Source organism: Pezoporus occidentalis, unplaced genomic scaffold, assembly GCF_034315485.1.
Source record: "Pezoporus occidentalis ecotype Australia unplaced genomic scaffold, CSIRO_AGI_Poc_V1 ctg11, whole genome shotgun sequence".
In the NCBI taxonomy this organism is placed as follows: Eukaryota; Metazoa; Chordata; class Aves; order Psittaciformes; family Psittacidae; genus Pezoporus; species Pezoporus occidentalis.
The window spans coordinates 9,767,469-9,791,751 of record NW_026912886.1 but is presented as its reverse complement, the minus strand read 5'-3'; the positions used below and the strand labels follow the sequence as shown (position 1 = coordinate 9,791,751).

Below are 24,283 nucleotides of genomic sequence, written 5' to 3'. Positions count from 1 at the left end.
CTATCCCCATCAGCCAAATGTTATGAGCTTTCTGCATCATCCAGGGTCCTGCAGCTCCCCCAGCCCAGCCGATGAGCCTGCCATGGTCTTCTCCTGACCCAGGAGAAGCTGGCACGAAACAAAGTGCCATCTCCTCTTGTTACCGATGTTACAGTACATTAAATAGCTTCCTCATCCTTTCCCATTGCAGCGGTAGCTGAAAGGGCAGTTTGGAGTGAAAGGGAGACAGAATGGTTCCACAATGTATTGAAATGTGGTCTATGACATAGGAAGCTTGAGGACACTCATTGCCTCAAGTCCTGAAGCCTGCAAAGCTTGCTTGCTTTTCCTATACCAATTAGTTCAGGCAACTTCAGTGAGCCCACAAGGACAAAGTTTGGTGCCTGAATGTGGCTGTGCTGGACGGGGGCCTGTATTATGCATCCAAACTCTTGCTTTTTACTTTTTCCTCCTATTTTGAACTTCCACACAATGAAACATTGACCTTGTCTCTCCCTAAGCACTTTGGTTTTGTACAGCTGTTATTGCTGGCTCTGAAGCCTCTTCATCATATCCTGGACTTTCTGTACAGAGTTATTCACCTGGTTTCATCTGCAGTGAAATACGCATGAGTGAAGCTAGTGGGTAAGCTCAGGCAGCAAGATCAAAAGCTAATCCAAAGGGCTGTAAAGTGTTGTGACTAAGCTCACATCTAACTGAGCAAAGAATAGTAAGAACAATCAAAAAACCCTCTTATACAAAGAATAACTCAGAAAAGCAAAGCCACAAGGCACAGAGGTTTTAGATAAAAAGTTTGCTTTCATGGTAGCTGTTTGATTTATGAGGCACGAGGCATGCTAATAAAATGCAGTTAAAAAACAACAACAACAACAGTATTTAGCTTAAAACCAGCCATCATGGCTTCCCCTCAGCTGGAGGGGAGCAGCAAGAGGTCAGCCACTGATTGTTATGCTGACATGGCCTCTTAATTTTGCACCTAAAGTAGAACTGGAGCAGCATTCATGCAGTCAGGCCTAGTGTTACATTATCCAAAAACATATAAACATGCCCCAGGATCCCAGATAAAAGTCCATGGTTAAACCTTGACACCATTAAAAGTACCCACTGGTTTTGGTGGGGTGGAAGCAAGTAGCTTGTTGAATGGGGCTGGACTTAATATCTGCATTTAAAACATTTATCAGATTCGGAATCCAGGTTTCCAGTGTGAAAAATAATGGCTTCAGTGTAGCTCTGTTGATGGCCATGGCAGGCTGTGCCATATGGCGTAATGCTGAGCCTAATGTGATAGGTGATCAACCTAGGCATAGGTCTGCCACATACAAAGCCTGAGATGAATTGGTTCAAACATACTGTAGGCATGGGTTTGTTCACAAAAGCACTTACTGTTGAGAAAGTTGTCAGGTCATTCTGCTCTGCAGCTGTTCCTGGAGAATTCATGGATTTTTTTAATGATGACACAGAATTGTTTGGTGAAAGTAAACACACTGACTTATTGATAGAGGGAGGAGTTAAACGTATGGAAAAAGTGAAATCGCATTGGAAAGGGAACACAAAACGTGACAGTTTGATTGATCCTGATAGAAAACACTGTGACTTATTACTATGAGGACTATCTCTTGAGAGTGAGGTTTTTTAGAGGAAAACAAACTATCTTCTTCCCAGTTTCCAGGATAGTCTGGAGAATGCACAACTTCCCACCCAAAACCTTACTCAATCCATAAAATGTGTTCTCTGCAATTCTTAGCTTCTATTTATCCTTTAACATAGTATCCATAGTTCACACAATATTTTTGGATGTTATTAATAACCTGTGTACAAAATTAAAGAACGTAATTTGGAATATTATTTTACAAAAAAAAAAAAAGAGCTGTTTTTTCTCCAGATGGAGAGCTCACTGACTGCATTTTAGACTACATTGCAATCTTGTATTTGGATAAAGGAAAGAACCATATGCCAAAGTGACAGACACAAATTAACCTTTTTTTATTAACAGATACTCTCTTTAAGACAACTTCTTAATACTTCTTTATTTTAAGCCAACAAGGGGCCAGGTAAAGTCAGAGTTATTGTCCACACTAAAACCAATTAAGGCTTTCTTCCAATCACCATTTTTTGCCCAGTTTACTATAGGACTTTTCTGGCAGTTTCTTGTTTTGTTCATGGATGCACATAAGACCTAAGTACTAAGAGCTTTTACCATAATAACTATAACCAGAATGGATCAAGAACTGTCATTGGTAGACAGTTCACCTTTAAACTGGAATAGTAAAACTGATAAGTATCAAGTAATTTGTTCCTCAACAGTATGATGAGCAGAAATGGTCCTTACTGTAATAAACAGTCACACACTCTTGTTTCTATTAATTCTAGAATAAGAACCACACCAGATACTTCATAATTAGATGGAAATCAACGCAATCCTTGCTAGTATTACCACATTTACAATGTTGTTTTGTTTTTCTCTTGTTCAGTAGTGTGTTCATTGCTCCCAAAATCATCTACATGACTATTAAAAAGTCATGACTGATGGATCTGACATCTTTGGCTGGTGCCTCTAGAAGTGGTTTGAAATCAAGATACATTCAACAGTGTTCATAAAGGATTTCATCTACTTGGACGTCATTTTCTGCCACAGGCACTGATTCACAAATCTGCTCCCGAAAAGCCAAGGCAATCGTGTAAGGCTTTCCACTGGGATGTTTCATACATCTTTCAAGGTAGGTGTCGTAATATCCTTTCCCTCTTCCCAATCTGTTGCCTTTTTTGTCAAACCCAAGGCCTGGCATGAAGATAAGGTCAAGACCTCCTGTAGAAAAATGAAATAAACATTAGTAGAGGCACTGTGGGTTTCCCGATGGCTTGACTACATCCACGTAACTTCAGATGTTTGCAAAAATGCAAGCTTTGTGTTTTGCAAAATCTCTTTGATCAGATGAAAAATATTAAATACTAAATCTGAATACTAAACCTGTAAATTTACATTTTTATCTATCAATCGCATACTAGATCAGCCGCAAAATAATTAGACCTTGAAAAGCTTGAAGGGAAAAAACCTACATTATAACAAATCTATTTTATCATTTTAACCTTCCATTTCCAAATACTAATGATTATGACTCTAAATCCAGGCAGAGACTGAGCTCGGGGAAATTAAATGCAGGAGGAATCAGAAAATCAAATGAACTTCAACATCAGACACAGAACTAGGAAAGGAAAAAGAATGAAAAGAACACACATAAGCGAGGGGATCTTCTTGACACAACTGTAAGATGTCATGAACCTTCACTCAGCCTCCCAAAACCAAAGAGCCATGAATGCAATATATTCTGAAAGTGGATATTGGCCCTCTTGTACCAAGATCAAGATCGGAAGAATTGTCTCTTTGTGGTGTCAGGCTCCTCTTCTCCCAAAGGACTTTCTTCCTGAGTCTCCAGCATTTTCACTGTTGCTCCAGCAGCACACACAGGCATTCTGCTTGCCTTCCCTGGATATCCCTCCTTCGGGAGGGACATATGGGCTCCCCAAGACCCTTCTGAGATTGTACTTGACTGGAACTCAAAATCAGGTAAAAAACTGAAACAAGATGCGTAAATTGGTAATCATCCGGACAGAAAAGACACGACCTGCTGGCGAAACCAAAAGTCCCCACCAACCAAGCTCCACATGAAAAGGTAAGATTAGCTAAGCCCTTTTTTCTCGCTTTGTTATACTCTGTGAACGGATGCAGATCAGCATCATGCCAGGCAGCCAGCTAGCTATTATTTGCACTCAGCTGCCCAGTTGTTTCAGGATTTGATTCACATCACTTTCCAGGTAGGCAAAAGAAACTGGCTGCAACCACTAGGCATAGAGGCAGCCAGCCTGCAGATTGCCATTCCTTATGCAAGGCTTGTTCATTTAGTGTGAGAAGTCTAAAAGGACATCCTCTAAACAAATGAGCTTGGCTGGGCTGGTGCTGACCGCTGAACCCAGGAACATCCCACTTACTAGTTTCACAATGTAAAGAAGGTCTTTCTTTACTTGCTGATGTAGCAGATCGACACTTAAGGAGAGAAGGGCAGGAATGGTAGTGGAAAGCTTAGCACAGACTAAACCACAGCTGACATGAGTCTGGAAAGAAAGCAAATGCTGTGTCTCAGTCCACTGCTTCTTCCGTCTCATAGGAACAGTACTTAGCCTTGAGCAGCTTTTTATAACTAGCTTCTGCTCCTTCACCAGGGCTAAGATGTGTCAGGTACTTCTTCATTTTTCCTATGTCCAAACCTACTCTCTCCTGCCGTTTTGGATTTGAAGAGCCACTGACGCAAACACTCATCATGACCTATTGACTTAAACAGAACATTGATATGAAATATGCAAGGCAACACGGTGTGAAATGTTTAGAGAAGATCAGCCTTGCAAATCTGGCATCATACAGCTAAGGAGCATGGCTTTTTTAAAGAGGTCAGGGGAGTAAGAGGAGGGAATTAGCCAAAGGGCAGACCACAGAGTATTACTGGTTGAAACAAAGACGAGTCTTACTGTTTTACCACACTTTTGACTCATAGGACAGAGAAATGGCAAATGGCGAAGAGGAAAAGACACATGAGGCCAGAAGCATGGTTTGATCTCGCAATAGATGCCATTTTTATGGTAATCACTTTGTACATCATGTTGGATGCACCATGTCACATCTCAGTTTGCAAGTAAAAGTATGTATTTGACAATTGCCAGGCCTATGGGCTAGGACCTAGAAACTAGGACCTAGATCATATTAGCAGGTCATTAGCATTAATTAGCAGGTTAAATCCTTCCCAAGTTACTCCTGTGCTCACTATTTATCCTCTCCATAATCTGCCACACATCAGTTTTGTGTAGGTAGTCAGCTGGCCCAGAAACCAGTACGTACCAAACATTAACAATGCAAGGAAGGAAACACGTTCTGCCTTACACTTTTTTTCAGCTGTTTTCACTCCATAAGACTCATGGCAAAAAGCAGGAAATACCTGCAGTCACTACTGCTGGCAGGTGAAAATGCACACAAGGGGCAAAGCTACAGCCCAAAGGTGCCATTTCTCTGTACGTTTTGTATTACAGACAGGAAGAAGACAAGTCAGGAGAAGCACTAAGAAAAGAGGGAATTGGCAGGAACTGTGGAGGGAAGAAAGATATTTTCTACATAGTTTAACTGATAGCACAGACACACTTGAGTGAATTTAGATGTATTAAAGCACTGTGTTTTCTTCTGGGCTCTCTGGAGAAACAGACTGTATTTTAATGAGTCAGCTCCTCTATAATCATGGGGGTTTTATGCTGAGCAACTCAAACAAGCTTGTACAAATCTCAATATGAAAAATTATGCTTCAAATGCTGTAATAGTTACCCTTTTATTTTTCTTCTACTGGAGCACTGCAGTAGTGACTGCCTTTGCTCTGACTCACAACACTGTCTGATATCCATGCAACTCACACCACACAAGATTTAAGCAAAATGCCAAGCAAGACTTTCAGTAGAAAAATGACACAGCTACTCTGCAAGGAGCCCAAGGGCAGTTGAAGCATCATTAGCCCAAATCCTACCCCAGGATCAAAGAATCATCAAATGGTTAGGGTTGGGATCGGAATGAATGATAGAGAGCTGCATGGAGAGAACTCTTTCTTGCCACATAACTTAGGGAGCAACAAAACCTCTGTGGTGCCTGTGGCAGAGCGGGGGAAGAGCTGTCACGGGATGAGAGGTGACAGACGCACAGATGAGACCAAGATTGCACACGCAGATGAGACCGAGATTGCAGACATAAAATTACGACCAGCAATGAGAGTACATCAACAGGATGGCAGGTGAGGGTAATAACATCTTATCCGTTTTGGCACAGGGCCCTCATGCTCCCAGGCCCTTCCAGCCCTGCAGGACCACTGGTTGCCACACAGGACGCCCTGCAAGCTTGCTCTGTTCTCACATCCTGCTCCCTGTGCTCCCACAGATCGCTGTGTGAAATGGCATCCTTGTGCCACACAGGACAGAGCAGGTACTTGGGCACCAAACACCACATCAGTTTTTACTGTCTCGTAAAACATGCTGAGGGAGGTCTCACATTTGCTACTTCTATCCCTCTCCTTGTAATGTCTGCTGCCCCCCACGTCTCTGTAGTTGTTAGCTGGTGGTTTTGTACCCCTGAGGCTCCTGTGACTACAGGAGCCCAGGAAAGCACACCCATAGTCAGGAGTTAATCTGTGCTTCTCTTGGAATACTTGCTTGTGGTCTGCAAATTGCTAAAGGCTAAAAACACTGTCTCAAACAACAACCTATTGCTCCAGCTTCTATGTAGAGAATATCAATGCTTCTTACACACTTTAGCAGCTTCAGAACTTGTTATGTACAGGCGCGCTCTGCACTGAACTATGTATGTCCACACAGACATACCTTAGGTTACACAGAAGTGAAATGACTTGCCCAAGGACTCAGGAAACGCAAGATGCAGATGTGGAAACTGCACGTCCCCTGACTTAACCAGCAGACCAAAACATCAGCATCCCCTCTCTGGTGTTTTAAATAGGAATAGATGGTTTCGCTTCCTCTAGGCAGCTGCAGCGAACCTCCTCAGTTGGGCAGTGCATTTCTCATTACCTTCCATGATGATATCAGGTTTGATTTGTTCCCCAGGGAAGGATTTTCTCCTTGCACCTCATTACCGCTCTTCTCCTTAATCTGATGTTCCTATTTGAAATGCCAGCTGGCATTTTAAGAAGTGTTCTTGACAATGGTTAATTATAGAAGAGTCCATCAAACTGCACAGATACAGGTCATGTAAAGACTGCTGGAGACTCGTCCTGCTCTCAGAAGGAGCAGCCAGCATGGCCCCTGTCCTCCCAGGTTTGAAGGTGCTCCACCAGCCCACTGTCACCTGCATGTGGGGTCACCCACCTTCCCCTGCACAGCTAGACAGTCCTAATGGAAGACGAACCTGAAACACTTGGTCATGCCAGCTTCTCATCCCTCACTGCCACTTGCTTGTGACTGCCTGTGACCCATCAAAGTGGGAGCTAGGACTCTTTTGATCCTTGCCTCCCTAGCACTTACAAGAGGAGACAGAGGCCGAGGTGCAGCAAACTCCTGTGTCGCTCTAAAGAACAGCAGTGTGCTCATAAAAATCGTGTTTGCAGCACAGACACCTCCTGAGCTCAAGCCTACAAGAGGTCGACAGCAATCAGCTCTGTATGGCATTGCTGCTGCTTCTCACAGCAGCAGCAGTTTGAGCTTCTCCCTGAAGCACAGAAGTTTGTGCATCGTTTACTCTACCACCACAAGGATGACTTGATCCTCCCAGCCTGGTACCTTGGGCAAGAATGAGGTTTTCAGCAGTTGGGTTTCTTCCACGCACAGCTTGCTCTGTGGGGGTAGTCAGGGACTCCCCTTCTCTGCTTGGATGTCAATATTACATAAGGTGCAGGACCAGAAGAACCAGGGCAAGAACAACTTTCTGTTTAAAGGAAAGGAGTGTGTATGGTGTTATGCACAACATAAACAATGACAGATAAGTCTATGTGCGGCTGCTGCAGAGAGGACAAGTATTTGAAAGCTGTTCACTTACAAGGAATAGAAGCTTGCTTTGATCCTTTTCTGATCCTAGCAAGGACCACAGTGGAGAAAAAAACAAAGTCTTTTGCAGGAAAACCTTTTCAGAATGAAAAGGGTGCAGTAACCATCATCTGCATCAGCGTTTGCTGCATCCCAGTACAGAGGAAAAAAATAACTTAATCACTTGATCCTAACATTTTAAGTATCAGCCTTGGTGACATGCAGAGTATGAGCCAATGAGTTTGAATAACTCAGAAAGTTCTAATTAAGACAGAGTCGTTACTGTAACTTTAATTACAGCATTGTTAGGCCTCTTGGGTAGGTGTTAGCTCCTCAATATGTACTCTGTAGGGCACAGATCATCATCTTGTTCTGTATTTACACAGCACCTAACAACTGTGGTCTCGGTTAATCACCAGACCTCAGGGAGAACAACTCCACAGAAGTAAATATTTCAATTATGCTGCAGCAAAACAAACCCTTGCCCTTTATGACTAGTGCAAAGCCTTCTCCCTGGAATGCCCTGGGTGCCCTCATGCCACTCCTGAGGTTGCTAACAGCTTGGTATTTTCTTCCAGATAAAAATGTTCTGCCCTTTGGAAAAAACCTGCCCTTGGTTTCAAGCACAACATCTCTGCTATTACACACTTGCCTTGGTATAAGGTCAAAAAGGGAAATGCCAGATCTGTTCACTGCAGGCCTAATCCAGACCCTGTTGAGGTGTGTGGTTCCTGGAAGGGCTGGGATTGCTTCCAGAGGAAACCAGCTCCTTATCCTGACTAAGCCAGATACTGTTTTCCTGGATAAGCCAGATACTGTTATACCCCAATCAAACAAGCAAGGAGACAAAAACATTACCCTTTGCTTCAATTGGTAAGCATTTGAAAAAAAGTCATTCATCCAAAACCAATGATGGAAATTCCAGTAACACAGGGGATGGCAGACATAAATGATACGTGGATAGACAGTTACATTCCTTAACTTTACCCCAGCCAGTCTGCTAAAATGTAAATGCAATCCCTTAAACAAATCCCTAAACAGAAAGGAATCTGATAATTCCCATTTGCTCACACGATATGGCCTTTGACAATCAGCATCAGAAGCTCAGCATGAATTCTCATCTCCTAGGAAACCTAAGATACAACATAAATGATCAGATCCTTAGTTACCTTAAATCAGCATTGCCCCATTGACTCCCCTCTGCACCAACCTACGCAAAAAATGTCCCGAGTTACTGACACAAGTTTGAGGAAAAGAAATTCTTTTATCTTGTAGATATTTGTTGGCAATTGTTCATCAACAGTTGTTCTCTGGTGCCCGCTCTGTAGCCTTCTTATGATCCCAGTTACCTAGCAGTACTAAACGTTGTGTTTCAGATCAGGTCGAAAACCCAGCTCATTTTAAACTGCAGTCAGTAGCTTTTCCTCCAGCTGTTTCCTTTTGTCCGACAGCCCTGTATGAACACCTTTAACTGTGCAGTACTGCATCACTTCAGCAGGACTCACTGTTTTCAAACTGTTCCTGGACAACTCCTGCTTTAGAGGGAGAGCCAGAGTGATGCTCACTTTTTACCCAGCACACACTAGCCAGGGACAGGAATGAAAAGCCAAAGTATCACATCCAAATCTCACAGGCTCCATCCATGCTCTCCTGCTACAGGGCACATGGTGACATCCTCAAGGCTAATGCTCACCTCATCCAGGGAGGAATGCTTTTAATACCTGGAGCAATTACTTGCTTTATTTTCATTCCTATTTGTATATGGGAATTGCAGACACCAGGAAGGCTTTGTGTCCTTTTGTCTTCTAAAAAGCCCTTTACCCACATCCATGCCCACCCATAAACCACCCATCTACCTTTTACATACACAGAGATGCCAAGCAGACAATCTCCTCTGCAGCCCCTGTGCCCAGGTAACTGGTTCACAAGCATGACTGAGACAGCTTCTGTTATTACTTCAGTAAAATATTTTGCAGAAAATAGAACCATCAGCAGAATCTACAAACACTGAGCAACTCAGCGTTTATCTGTCTGCTCATCCATGCCAGTGCTTTGTGTCAGCATGAAACACTGGTCTCCACAGTTCACACTTGCCCTTCTGAACTACAGCATAATAAAATATTTATACTTCCCCCGAGAAGCTACATGATAGCCATCAGTCATACAGGTTTAAAACAACCAAGTGGCAGCCACTGTCCTGCTATTAAACTGCAAAATGCACTAATAAAGCCACTTGATCATCTGTGCTACTAAGCTGTGATCAAGCAAATACCTTCTATTTTGAATTCATTTAAAACAAAATCTTACACACTTGGTGCCAATGCATTTGAAAGGGTAAGTGCACTGCACAGCATCAGCTGCAGCACATCAGCCCTGCATAACCGAATCTATCCTGATCCACAAACAGATATCTTTTCATGTGTCATCAGGGAAGCTACTGCGTAAGGCTAAGACTTGTGTTTAAATCTAGCTGGTTTCACAATGTGGGATGTGTGCAAGGAGGCTATAACCATTGCACTCATCTCCCCTGAGGTTTAAGTTAGCTGAGGTCTAGTGTCTCATTTTTAGCATTTGCCAAATGTCTCCCCAAAAGAAAATCTGAACATGTACTTTCCTATTTCACTATTATTCATCAAGTCTGCATAAGCCCCATAAATAAACTGTAACCACTCAATGCCACCTACAAAAATGTCTGGTTTTGCAAGTTCTGGTTTTGCAAATTCAGCAGCAATTCAAAAGGAAAGAATTACTTAGAAATGTTTTAGTTATTAGTCTGAGAATGACTTACCTGCTCCTGATATTCAGATGTGTGAGCAGAGTCAGAACAGCCCGATTGGGAAAACATGGGCAGTGACAAATCTCTGGTTCAAAGGCTTGCACCTGGGTTCTCCTGTGATTTTAAACCACCAAAACACTCTGAAACAAGATGTACCAAGGAGCAATTCCAAAGAGAGGACAAACGGGATTAGAGCCACTTCAGAGCACATCAACACATCTTGTTAAATCAGCAAATGCTGACTGCAAATCTGCTCCTTTAGAGAGACTCTCAAGGCATTGGTGCTTGAACTCTTTATGTTGGGATTGTCCTAACACTGTTGCAGCCTAAAATACAAGGATCTTTGTGCCTCTTTCTGTGGCTTTACACTGCATTCTTTAAGATCTCAGCAGCTACACTTCCCATAGTGTTTATCTGAGCACTTACTTAAATACTTCCACTCCATACATGTGCATGTGCACTACTTCATCTCTTAATTTTTAATTGGTCCTCTTTTGCATGCTGCTGTCTGGATATTTTTAAACCAAAATATGACAGAAGTGAATCATTCAGGGATTTTTTTTCAGTAAATGCATCACTATCAGCATTTCCAATGCCCTTTGACTCACTCAGCAGATAGCCTATCATAAGATACACAGAATTGCTTGCGAAATATAAATAGTTAAAGCATCAACTTCGTCAGTGCATAAACCTGACTCCTGTAGGGAGTTACGCTGCTTGATGGGAACATTAGGCATATTTACAGGGAGGGTTTATTGAACATGCAGAGTGAGCTGGTTTGGAGGTGAGGGCACCTTCACTGTTAGTGTCAAACATGTTAACACAACAGCTAAGTAATCCTGCTTCTTCCATCACTAGATTTTCTTTCATCTTTTTAAACTTGCACAGCTGATAAAAACCAACTCTCCCTGCAATTCTCCATCTCCTTCACTCCAGCCTTTGATTTTTTGGAGACACTCCTGTGTGTGTGAGTACACACACACACAGGAGCACTTGGTCTCCTGTGAGTGTGAGTACAACGCCTGGATGAGATTTTAATTACAGGATTAAATTACACCAGTGCTCCATAGTAAATGTATAGAATACTGACACCTGCCGGCAAAGGACTTCATGTCACTCCTGGACATGAATTTGCCCTCCATCTACAGTCCAAAAACTGATTCCCATCTCAAATGCACAGCAGCCAAAACACGCAGAAACTGAGTCTAGTTATGATGCCAGATATAAAGACCAAGAGCTATCCTTACATCGTGAAACAGCAGCATGAGTCTCCTGCTCCCTGAAAGCCAGTGGCTCTCAGCCAGGTCCAAGGAATTTCCCACTATACAGAGGAAATGACAGTGTATTTTGAACCTCAGCAAAGACAGCAGGGATTAACTGTGCAGGAAGAGAAATCTTTTGTAGCTGGAAAAGTGCTGACCTGATTTAATAGCCCACTAAGCTGGCAGAAAACCAATCCCAGGAAAAAGAAAGAAAATAAAGTAGTGATTTTGTGCCAGATTCATGAGCTGAATATGCTCGGCAGTGACTACTGGAGATGGCTCCGGGGCTGGGAGGATAAGGAAAGCATGGAGCCGCATACAAACATCAGGACTGTCCCTTCTGGCACCAGCAGGGCTCATCAAACTGCACCTTCAATCCACATTACCCTACACAGGTGGGCAGCAGGAAAAAGCTTCCTCTCTTGTTCTTGGGATTGTCGAGGTTATGTGCACAAAGGCACTGGGATGACCTCCGTGCTGGCTCCTCCTTTCCAAAAATTAAAATAAAGGGAGACAAAAGAGTCTGCTTGGATTAATTACTGCAGCCAGAGGCACTTGCATGTTTGCATTTCCCCTGTATGAGCTTGTTGTACAGACTCATGCCATATACTCTAGAAATTAACCCAACCTCTTGCTTTTGAGACACTCCTGTCTCTAGGAAACCGTATGAAGAAAATGACAGTGCTACTCTTCATACTCACTGTAGCAAAATTAGCCCTCTTTGAAACAAAACACTTGAGAATCACTTGCAGTGGATTTATAGTCCTTGCCTATGTCGCTCTCACTTCTCTTTAAACTTAAATTGATTACAGCAGAAGTAATCTTTTTAGTTGTTTTGCTAAGTGCAAAGGGAATGTTTTCTGCAAGAAGGCAAACACGGATGTGACACTTAAGATGATTACAAGGAAAAGCACTCTTTAAAAGCCTTAATGAACTTTATGAAAGCAAAGAGCTGCAGTGCTCCCGAGCTCTCAGCCCTCCAGGTTCACTGCAGGATAACCTGGCACAGGTGGTATTCAAATTAAAACACACTGTGTTCACAGTTTAGTCTGCACCAAGGTAATTCAGGACATAAGACACCAAAGGGCATTACAAAGTGATGCCACATGAAAACATTGACTTCTGCATTTCAGAGCATTTTTTAAAAGCCTTTCAAAGAAAGAGACTCTGTGTCATCGTGACATAGCTGTCACGGAGCAGCAGCAGTGGGAGAAGCTCAGCCAAAAGCCTCTGCATTCACCTAGCAAATTGGGCGCTGATTGCTATGAAGGTGTTTCAGAGAGCTGTGGAAGCTGGTGCAGACATCAAGGAGAAGGGCAGACACCAGATGCAGTGGAGAACAATCCCAGTGCTGGTGATGGAGTCCTATGTCTTTCAACTGAAGGCTGGGATGCAGAAAGGCCCTGAGGGAAACTTGTTATCACAGCTGGGTCCAACACCAGAAATATTTAATTTCCAAGCAAGTATTTTCCAACTCTACCTGTTATGGAACATACCAGGCAGAATAATGTGAAATTATTTTATGGATCTTTAACACTGGAACAGGCATTTTTGTAATGGTGCATCATTAGGGGATACCTGTGTGGAAACCAGTAGAAAAGACCTGCCTGGTGAGCTGATTTGAAAAGCAGTGGTATGGTATATACAGAAAGAATTAACATCTACAGTGCCACTACATATATTTCACAGTATCTCTTTACCTGGCATAACATTTTCTCTCTGGCATCTTTTCTCCAAAACAACATCAGAGAGATCGCAAAAGAAAAGAAAGAGCAATGGCTGGAGCTACAGATCTAGAAAAGCTTCTGTAAGAGAATAAAAAAACAGACAAAGTTCGAGAGAAAAAAATACAATATAATACAGCTTTAACTGAACAACGAATAATGGAAAGAAATCAAATATCCTTATTTACTATTCATCATAGAAGAATGAGGTACCACTTGAACTGAAAGCAGCAGATTTATAATTAATACAAGGAACACAGTATTTTATACACTGTAGGAACATAATATAATATTAACATAATTAGGAACATAATATTTCACATTGCAACTAACTAACCAGTGCAACTCGCAGCTGTCAGAAGGCAGCGGAGCCAAGGGCTCAGTACAAGTAAAATGAGGTGCTTAGAGCAATGCTTGGAATGCCCACAGGTAAACAGAAACCAGAACCTGTCTGTAAGGGGATGAGCCAGCGACTGTAGCTGCAGAGGTGGGAAGGAATTTCAGGTATTGCTACAAGATGTGAGATCTCCTGACTTCTAAAACACATGACACTGGGTTGAATATCCAGTGCTTTGATCCCGCACTGTGTGAGGGGAAGAAGTATACTCTTCACAAAAAGCCTCATCACCAGGATGTCAATGCCTCCCTTGCACTGAATTTGTTCTCCTTTGCATATCAAAATACTATGGCTCATTGTCTCCAAGCAGAAGTTCATTCCAAACTTTAAATCATTTCATTAAAAAATAAATTACATTAGGAGCTAGGCCTCGATTTTCAATTTTGTTTCATGACATGCTCTCAGGTTTTCTTTTTTATGAACAGTGTAAAAAGATTTTAAATTATAATCTATCCCTTGACATATTTAGTACTGTAAGTTTTAATCAAGTTTCCCAGAGGAAAAGAAAACCTAATAGTGCCCTCAATCACTTTACAGTCTTGTTTGAGGAACTTTTGTTTTTTTCCTAGGCAGTAATATTTAACATCTCTGCTTTTCTCACACCCATGTTTCATTACATCCAGATACATTCCAATCTGCATAGATCTCATTTAAATATTCTGTTACCCCTGAGCATTATTTATGACATGTCTTTTTTCTGAATGATTAGCATCATTTTGTATGGTCCCATTGTGCCTTCATGGACAGCTACACAACATCTAATGGAGCTGAAGTAGCATATTACAACTTCTCTGTGCTTCAAGACCCAACATTTTCTCTTCACACTGTTTTTTTTTTTATTTCCAAACTCTAATGTGTCTCATTTTTCAAACTCTCCCATTTCTGGTGCATCTTTTTTTTTGGGCAGGTAGAGCAGGGGCAACCCGTCATCTTTCTTTACATCCCACTTTATTTCACAGCTGTAAATTAAACCTATTCCCCTTAAGACTGCACTGCCAACACTTCAGTCACACTCCTAAAGAACTGTGCTAAAATTTGGAATAATGAAGACTGCTGGCATCACAAGGCCATCAGTCCTGGCAGCAAATGCAGCCTCTTTGAATGTATGAATAAATAGCAGGAGTTTAAAGATGGATGAAAAAGAGCTTCTGTGGACTAAAATGTTTCCGCAGGGCAAATCCCAATGGCAAAGTTTGAAACAGTGCTAATGGTCACTTATACTACTTCAGGTTTCTTCAAACTGTAGCCTAGAGGTAGCCAGCATTTTCCTTGCAAGAGGATCACACTTCCCAGCATAAATAACCTTCATAAACCAAATACAATCTATGCAAGCAAGCTGTCCCTGCCTATTTCTGCTGTATGTTGTAATTTATGCTGTAGCAAGTCTCAGAGTGTTCTGGAAGTTATAAGGCCACAAAGATATAACTACCCCCAATCTTAAAAGTTAATACTTAAAAGCTTACATGAAAATGAAGCTGCAAGAGGTTGCTGCTAGAAATACATTAGTATTTCCTCACTTTGTATGAAATTCAAATCTTATTGCTAATGGTAGATGTACTGTTATTGAAAGCACAGATTATCTAGTTAATATTTCACTAATTATCCTGAAGGTACAACACAAATATTGTGATCAGCCACTAAAGTTTCCAATACTGAAAATGCCAGGAGCCTCCAAACTAAATTACGAGTTCTTGATACCTTCATTTCTGGAAGCAAAAACACATCAAGCTTTAGCAGAGTAGTAGAGATTATTCAACATACCCCATTAAACTATTTAACAGTGAAGGAGCTTTTCTACACCAATGAAAAAGAGAAAGAAGCCAGCACAGTGGGGAAGGAAATGAGTAAATTGGGATGGGGAATCTTGTATGCCAGGAAGTGGACAAGTGAAAGAGGACAAAAGCACATGGTCTCCTCCCTTTTGGCAGGGGCATTATTTTTGTTGGCCGTAAAATGACAGTTTAGGACTGAGAGCAGAAGGAAATGGGGAACATGGTCAGAAAGGCCATGGATACTTGGAGTGGGAGATTCAGACCGGATGGGCAAAGAGCAGAGAGATGGAAAGCGGCTTGTGAGGGCAGAGAAATTAAGCTGGGAAATGGGGTCTAGCCCAAGGATGAGGCAAGTCTGAGAAAAGATCATTTCAGAGGGAACAGAGAAGAAACCATAATGTTTGGAAAAACAAGCAAAAGAGTCTGTGTTCAATGGGGGCAGATCCTTTGCACAACTCAGACTGGAACTAGGATCCCGAGCCTCTGCTGCTTCTCCCTCAGTAAACACTGGTTAATATCTTTAAGTCATTGAACACTGTAGTGATAAAGAGCCCATACAGAAATGAAGAACTCTGTCTCCATACCAAGGATTGAATAATGCATGGTAATAAAGGCCTGCAGCTCTAACTTGAACAGAGGGAAAGCAAATGACTGAGCACATACTTGTTAGTAGCATTCATCAACAGCAAGCAGTATTCATCTGTTGCACCTTTGAAAGAGCCTGTATCACTGCATCTGGGTTCATCTTTGAATGAGCCCAGATCTGATGGGCAAGGACTATGTAATAATGTACTTAAAGGCCAGGGTGGAATACACAGATAAAGAGGCTTATTTAAGTCTGTACACATAATGCCATTTGTTGCATTTCTTAGGAGAGTGGCTCACAATCCATTAGAGTAACCAGATCCAGTGCCAAAATTTCTAATAGCTCTTTATTTTTCAGCCAAGGAAAGATATCAAGGCCAAACCCCCTCTCCCCATTACCTAGGTGAATGTTTTAAGAGTTGTCTATAATTCACTGTACACCTTCAACTACTAGTCAGTAGTTCAGTTATGAACACTTATGTGTTATATTTATTCAGGTCCAAGACTTCCAGCTGAAATTCTTCAGTTCAAAGTTGGCCACCTGCCTTCCCTTAAAAGAAATCACCTCCAAGAATTTCACCATATGAAGGTAACTCAATCCAGTCTTTTTTTTTTTGAGTCCCAGCTTTTTGCCCATAGTTCTCAGAGCAGGTTTAAGTAATAATAAATGTCATTACAAGTTAGGAAACCTATGTCCAGCCCGCTGAATCACACCACTTCCCTAAACCACACTGAAATTAGAACTGCTCGGGAAATGTCCTTTTAAATTTCTGTAGGAGTCATGATAAAAAGCAAACAGGGAGCATGGTTTTATCTTATTTACTCCTTCCAAAGTTGTGCAAGGTATTTATACTCCTGTAAACAATTGCTGCAACCCACCTCAAATTCATTGAAAGTATTACCTTGGGCAAAACTTGGTACCAGTGCACATTTACAGTTCTGATGGGAAAGGATACAGATGGGAACTGGTACCCACTACAAAAATGTATCACTGGCTTGCTCCAGAAGTTGTCTAAATCTTTCAGTAGGTGTAGCTGGAAACGAACCAAGTCATGCACCGACATACACCCCTACTCCAAACAAAATATCTGAACTTCTTCCACCTTTGTTCTGTTACTGTGTCCATTTAGCCTAAAGAAAGCAACTTTTCACATTAAGGATTGCTGTCAGCCGTGCGCAGCAGAGAAGGTAACAGACTTTCTACTACTAACACTGCAGAGATCTCTGTTTATGCCAACAAGGTGTTACGTGGCGTACTGCCAAGATGAAAATGGGTAAACCCTGATCCAACAGAAAATGGGCTGTCTGCAAAAGGAGGGTCTATTCAAAAGGACAGGCTCACACCTATTAGACACTGCTTGAGCACTACCAAGAGTGGGAAACTCTATGCAAAAATTATACCTACTCTAATATTTGAGCTATTCTTCACAATAACTATGCCTGAAGTTTTAAGGACAGTGTGAATTTAAGCTTTCTGTCATGCAAAATGAATACACTCAGAAATGACATGACTTATTTATGTACCTGCAGGGTATTTCTTGGAAATTACATAGCAACTTATGCCAGAGATGGGAACATTACTAATGTAACACCATGTTATCTCCTTATAACAATGTAAATGCCTCAGATCACCACAGTATTTGATAACATCACAGAGATAAATGTTTCATCCATGCATAATGCCAAGAATGGGGGATGAATGTAGTAGCAAGGCAATTTGCATTCCTGCAAATGTACCCAAGTTAAAAAATACAGTAACACATAAAAAATACAGCAAAAGGAATTTAAAGACACATTGAGATGCAGTGTGTGTGTTTCTGTGGGAACAAAATCTGATTATGCAATAGTGAAACAAACCTAAACTTACTCTCTAGTCTTCAAAAACTGTCCAATGATAAAGAACCAAGGTCTGACTTCCAATCCAAACCGAATTATTCCTAAGTTACTGAGCACAGACTGAAACTGAGCTTCAGGCAGAACAAGTTTGATGTGGACATACATCAGTTCTTACAACTGCTCTCTTGGCATCACTGTAGACTGCAATAGCTCTTCTGGCATTGCTCTCTGCCCATAACCATATCCTGGTGCAGACAATGGAACAGCAACTCCAGGACTAGCCAAGTACCAAATCTTGCTCCTGCCTTCCCCCATCATCTTCACTGCCTGGCACCTGGGCTGTCCCCAACACATACATCTCAGTGCACTCTATACCAGGTAGTCATTCTTTCCATCGTACCTAAAACTGTTGTGTGTTTATTCTGTGATCTCTGCAACAGCTTTGTTTAATTCAATGAACAGCAGTTCATCAGTAGTAGAAAAGCTTGTCCCTAGTGCCTGAACCCTGGACATTTTAAGGCTTACCTTCAAAAGCTCCTAAATCCCACCAATACATACACATTTTTGACAAAAATTAGGAAAACAAGCTACAATGCTAAATATTAAATGTAAAGAAGGATGATTGTATGAAGCACTGAAATACCTTACTAGCTAACATGCCAACACAGAAAGCATTCTAATATAGGAAAGAGGTATAGATTGAAAATAAAAGAGAAACAAAGACAGTTATTGTGTTCTGGGAAAAAGTACATTGGCATCCTGAAGCAAATACAAACCCAAGTTTAACCAGCCAGAGTCATATACATGTTATGTTCCTCTACCAGGCATTAAAAACCTGTATGTGGGGTGTGGAAGCTGTCTGCATGGTTAATTTCCACCAAGAGAAAATTTTCCCAGACTGTTTCAAGCTCGAATTCGATATGAGTTTTCCATTAACGACATTAAACATTTCTTCAGATGTTTCAGGAAGATATTAATGTCTTCACAAAAAGAATGCAAATACTGAATGCAGACACAGAAGAAACAAGCTTGTTCACAAGTTTGTAGAAGTTGGGCAATTTTAGGCTAAGAAAGAGAGAGGTTATTTTGGGACTAAAAGATACATGCCACTAGCTAGATCTAAACCAACTTTACTTTTCAACTCTATGAAGAATCCAGTGTCTGAGAAAGCATTATAAAATCAAAATGTGAGAGAATAATGATAGGAAAGATTTGCAACATTCATCCAGGCCTACAAGAAAGTCCTTTTATTTTCAGACAAAGGTCTCAGTCTGGAGAGGTGTTCTGCATGTGCAGGCTCCGTATCGGCACTGTGATTCATCCATGCAATACAATTTGAAGGATCAAAGATTTCAGAGAATTCTCATGTCAGCCTACAGACATCACCTGAAAAGTTCCCCACCTTTCAGGCAGCGCAAACTAAAGTTCTCAGAGTGCATCCTAAAACTCTGAATCCCTGTGATTTTCACTGGCAGCCTAAGCCATTCCTGTCAAGCCTGTGTCCTTCATGGGCCTCTGTGTTATGCTTGCTGAGACTATGCTGAGGATATCCATGAGTCAGACCAAGAAGCTGGATTTATCTGAAAGGTTGCATTTTTTTCAGTTGGATCAGCTGTACAGTCTTGTTCCTGTCCTGGTGACATATTACAGGGGTGGCACAGGATAGAGAAAAACAGGCAAGAGAAACAAGCATCTACTTACATTGACTTAAGCACTTCTACAACATATAGAACCAAAGTGCAGCATCTCATTTCACTCTACCAGATTATTTGCTACTGGCCTCCAGCCTACTCCTGCTCAACTACCCCACAACATGGAAGAAAACACTCACCACCAGAAAGAGCTTCCTCTCTTGCACTGTCATCATCACTAGGCTGAAGAATATTCCAGGATGTCAAAGTAAGTGATGAAATGTCTTCAGCTGATGATAACTTCAGCATGTCCATGTGATTGCTGTGAGGCTTGTAACGCGGGATGAAACACTCCTTGCCTTGCTTAAAAATGTCCTTAATGATTTCTTCTGTCTGGATTTCATCTGGCATGCTTAGGAAGATTGCAATTCTTTTGGATTCTTGGTACTTGGGATGGCCAATCACCTACATGGGAAATTGGGACAGTCTGTTTATGAAAAGTTTACAAAAAGAACTCTTAATTAAACACACAATGGGAGCAAAACATACACTGAAAAGGGTAGAGATACAAACTACCCTGCATCATAAAAAAGAAGAAATTGACTTTGTTTCCTACTCCAACACTTTCACCATCAGCAAAATGAAAATAGGTTAAATATTTGCACCTAGTGAACAGAACATTGTAACACAGGTTTCGGCCAGCAAAAAGCAATTTAGGAGGCAATCTCCTGAACCTTTTAATGTTTGTGCCATACAGTGCTGACATCCTCAAATGCCCAACATCACTGGAGCAAGATACAGCAGGTCAGAGCTGCCAGCTTCTGCAAGACACAAGGTTTTTGCATTCCTTTTCTTCCACTCATTTTACACGGATCTCTCATCCAGGCCCAGGTAGAATGAAAAGTGCATCAATGATAATAACTCAAAAGAAAATAAGCATCAGAGCAGATGACTGCAGAGCACAAAATCTTCCAAGGCCAAGTCCCTCTTTCCTTCTTTTAACCTGAAACACCTTCCGTACAGCAAGTTTAAATATATGACTTCAAACATCACCACCTTCTAACGGGGGATCTTATTACTGCACATTTTTCAGAGCTTGAAGGAAAAATGGCCTTATGATTTTTTGATTTTCATGAAGTTCTCTGTGCGGGGCTTATAAAAGAGTGAATATGGGAAGGAAAACAAAAACCACTTATATGGTGAAAAAGTGTTAGTGCATCTATACCTCATTATGTCTCAGCCCCATTCGTTTGAATTCCACATTAAAATTTGAGAGAAGGTTTCTAAATGTTTGTCTTCTTGTTCTCTAGTACCACATATAGTTTGTTATTTACATCTGGTCAAAACAAATACAAATGTGTCCTTCCTCATTAAATGTGATTTATTTTTACTCTACACACTTGCAAAAATCTGTCCAAATCAGAGAAACTGTGCTTATCCGTGGGGGAGAGAGCACCAAATCCTCTGCTTTGTGTTTGTTTAACTGCAGGGTAACTTGTTCTGAGCTTTAGCCTTTGCCCTGGCCCTGGTCTGAGAGATAAATAATTGCCCTTATCCAAGTTGAGATAGCTTATCACTCCTTTTTTCCCTTTCTTCCCAGCACAGCAGTGAAAAGCCCAGGCAAAACATTCAGAAGATGGATATATTTTTGTAAGGCAAAAAAAAACAACAAACCTTACTGCAGACCAAATTACGGTAATGTGTTGCTGCTTGGCCATAGAAATATCTTCACAATTCAAACCCATATTTCACTTGCTTTTGTAATTTGCTCAACATTACACATGGATTTTTCCACATAAGTTATTAAGCTTTTAAACAACAGAATTTCCATGGTAGCTTTTGTTTGAAAGAAGGACTATTTAGTCAAATTGTAGACTCCAGACAGTGCCTGTGATTCATGTTGTTGAGGGCCTCCAGAGCTGAATCTTCTCATAGCTTTGGAGAAGAGAAACTGAGACATGAAACTCTTCTCTTTCAAAGTGGTGCTGTGTGCTGTGGGCCCCACACAGGTCCAATCTGCTCCAACACGTCCAGCAACACATCGACTATGCCATATAGAAGAAAAATGAGGCTGAAGATGTCAAACCACACAGGAAGACACAATTTCAGATGTTTTCAGAACTGTGAAGATGAAGCCGCTATGACTCGGAGCATTTTCTGAGAAGGGTAAAAGATTTTCCACTCTGAGCAAATATTATCTGCCCTTTGCTTGCCACCTGATGGCTACTTTTGCAGAATCAAAGCATACAAACAGCATGACTTTACTAATGAACATTAGAAAAATCATCCAGAAGCTAATTAAGTACCAGTGGCTGGGTCAGCCCATGGAACTGTTTCACTTTGAACTTAAAGATCACTTTGAGATGAGATTTTACAACTAAAAATACTGTTCAGGTGTTATAAAATAACCTACTCACTTTTATTAGCTGCAAGCAGTGATATATGTTATAAAGCTACATTTTCAGCCTTATAGCATTCCAAATACTATTTTAGCACTTTCAATAAATTCTTCATGTCTGCAGTACTACCCTCCTATAGAAGAAGCTGACTCTACTTCTGCCATTTGCACACCACCCCTCGGTCTCAAGCAAGCTCAGGACTTTCAATTTGTGTCAGATTATTAAAATGGCAAAATAACACCAATATATATGTCGTATTTTCCGGTGCCTTCTTTTATGCAAAACAAAAGCTGTCTTTTAGTGTGCTCTCACAAGCAGAAACGTGTGCTGTTGCTGAGCTTAAAGGCTAAGGGCTCCTAAAACCTGGTACTACTACATGGGCTAGGTGCTTATGAAGTTGACAGAGGAACTGCAGTTTTGAAGAGGATGCATGTCAGTATTTTCTCAAAAAATTGAGAGATTTTAGTCTAGGATGTTTAATTACTAAAATGCAGAAACATGATAGGACATTACATATATGTATTAAAAAAAAAAGCATTCCCAATAAAAAAGTGTTGCATGAACTCCTGTTAAGCTTCCTATGACCTGAAGTTTCTGTGCAGCCACATCCCAGTCATTAAGTGGCTACACATCAGTATTAAGTGAAGTCTGTAAAATGATTTGTGATCCTCTGGCAGGAAAATAACAATACAAGTGTAGATCATCTAGAAACACCCGCTGGTGCTGCAAAATGTAAAAATGAGGACTGTGCTCTAGGACATGCAGTGACTGCAGAACAACATTTTATTGTATTTATTAAAATGATAAAATACATCTATATAAAAACTTTGTGATTCAAAAGCAAGCAGGGCTTTTCGAAAGAACATGCCAACACCACGCTGTGCTAGGATTCCAATTAGGTAAACCCTGCTTGGTACCTTTTAAAGTATAAGAATTACGTTAGAAATAAAACTGCATGGAAGAAATACCACGGAAAGATACAGAACGGGAACGTCAGCCAGGTAAACAAGATATAGTTGTTTTAAATGGAGATAGTTGCTAAATATTCATCTGTATTGCCAGGAGCTGCCCACAAAGTTACACACCCCCCAGGAACCCACACGCCCCCCGCTGCTGGGGGGTTTATGGCAGAACTCGCCTCCTGCTTTACAAACCCCATGCTTCCACTCCGTGATGGCTCTCACCAAAGCCACCAGCCCCGCTCCCCGGCGCTCATTAGGAGCGGTGAAGGGAGCAGGGCCGGGGCCGAGGCGGTGCTCCCCGCCCCGCACAGGCCCGGGCAGCGCTCGAGGAGCTCGGCGGGAGCCCTGAGTCACCGCCTCGCTCCCTAGAGCCGCCTGGAAAGTCCCCGCCGGGGTTCCCCGCGCTGCGCGGGGGCCGGGCCCCGCTCCTCGGCGCTCCCCCCTCCGCCCCCGGGGCCGCTCTTCCTGGAAGCCGGGCGCGCTCGCACCCACCTCGCGAGCGAGCAGGCGGGACTGGCGCTGCTTCTCCGCCGCGCCCAGCGCCCGCAGCCGCTGCCGCAGCTCCGCGCGGAGGGCCCGCTTGGCGGCCCGCAGCGCCGCCGCCATCTCGCCGCCCTCCACCGGCCGCTCCATGCGCCGAGGGAGCCGGGCCTAAGCGCCGGCCTCGCCCTCCCGGGGGCGGCCCGCTGCCTCGGCCGGGTGTCAGCCGGAGCAGGGCCGCTGTTGGGAGGCCTGGGTGGCTCCAATGTCCCATGGCTCTTGGGGGTGTTGTAGGCCACCTTGGCCCGGCCAGCCTCCTGGCGAGGCCTTTCGTCATTGTTTTGTCTGGTGAACGTTACGAAACCTCTTCCCCTTTCGGAATATTGCTGTGAAAAGGGAAATACGTGTTGGTGGGATATTTTACCACCATATACCAAACGGTTTCGTTTCCCTACGGTATTGGCCCGTCTATGAGGGCGGTGGTGTGAATGAAGGGCTGTGCCTGTGGAGCTGTGTCCAGGGGAAGTCACTGGAGGCTGATATTTGGGATGTTTAATGATCCATTTTAAGTGCAGAAAGGGATGTTTTTAGAGCAGCAGTTGCTTTCATAAAACTATTCTTCATGGCATTTGATGACATCTGAATTTAGCTCCTGTGAGCATTAATGAAGACATCAGCTGACCCACTCTGTGGCTCTTTGACTTTAACTTCTGCTCTAGAAACAGCACTGTGTTCTGCAGTGTATTGCCTGACCACTGCAAGGATCACTTAAGCAGTGGTGCCCCAGGACCTGGGACATTGCCCAGTGCCTGGTATAGATAACTTAATGACAGTTAACACAGTGTATCTGTACTATTTTATAAGACTTAGATAATAGCAGTGTTATTTTCAGACCTTCTGTT

The 24,283-nt window shown here is 42.2% G+C and overlaps 1 protein-coding gene across 1 annotated transcript; it reads right to left on the bottom strand.

Annotated features, from left to right (window-relative positions):
- Positions 1–1,964: 1,964 nt before the first annotated feature.
- Positions 1,965–23,876, bottom strand: MTHFS (methenyltetrahydrofolate synthetase). Its single transcript, XM_062630288.1, has 3 exons — positions 23,394–23,876; positions 19,741–20,005; positions 1,965–2,806 (listed from the first exon to the last, which is right to left on the bottom strand). Exons 1-3 carry the CDS (start codon positions 23,532–23,534, stop codon positions 2,583–2,585), a joined length of 630 nt encoding a protein of 209 aa, XP_062486272.1. The 5' UTR covers positions 23,535–23,876; the 3' UTR covers positions 1,965–2,582.
- Positions 23,877–24,283: the final 407 nt, after the last annotated feature.

Bases quoted from the DNA above. Each gene is read 5' to 3' on its own strand.
- MTHFS (XM_062630288.1), bottom strand. From the start codon at position 23,534: ATGGAGCGGCCGGTGGAGGGCGGCGAGATGGCGGCGGCGCTGCGGGCC. The intron at 20,006-23,393 runs GTGGGTGCGAGC...TTTCCCATGTAG, and splicing joins CCCGCCTGCTCGCTCGCGAG to GTGATTGGCCATCCCAAGTA. The intron at 2,807-19,740 runs GTGAGTGTTTTC...ATTTTTCTACAG, and splicing joins AGAGGAAGCTCTTTCTGGTG to GAGGTCTTGACCTTATCTTC.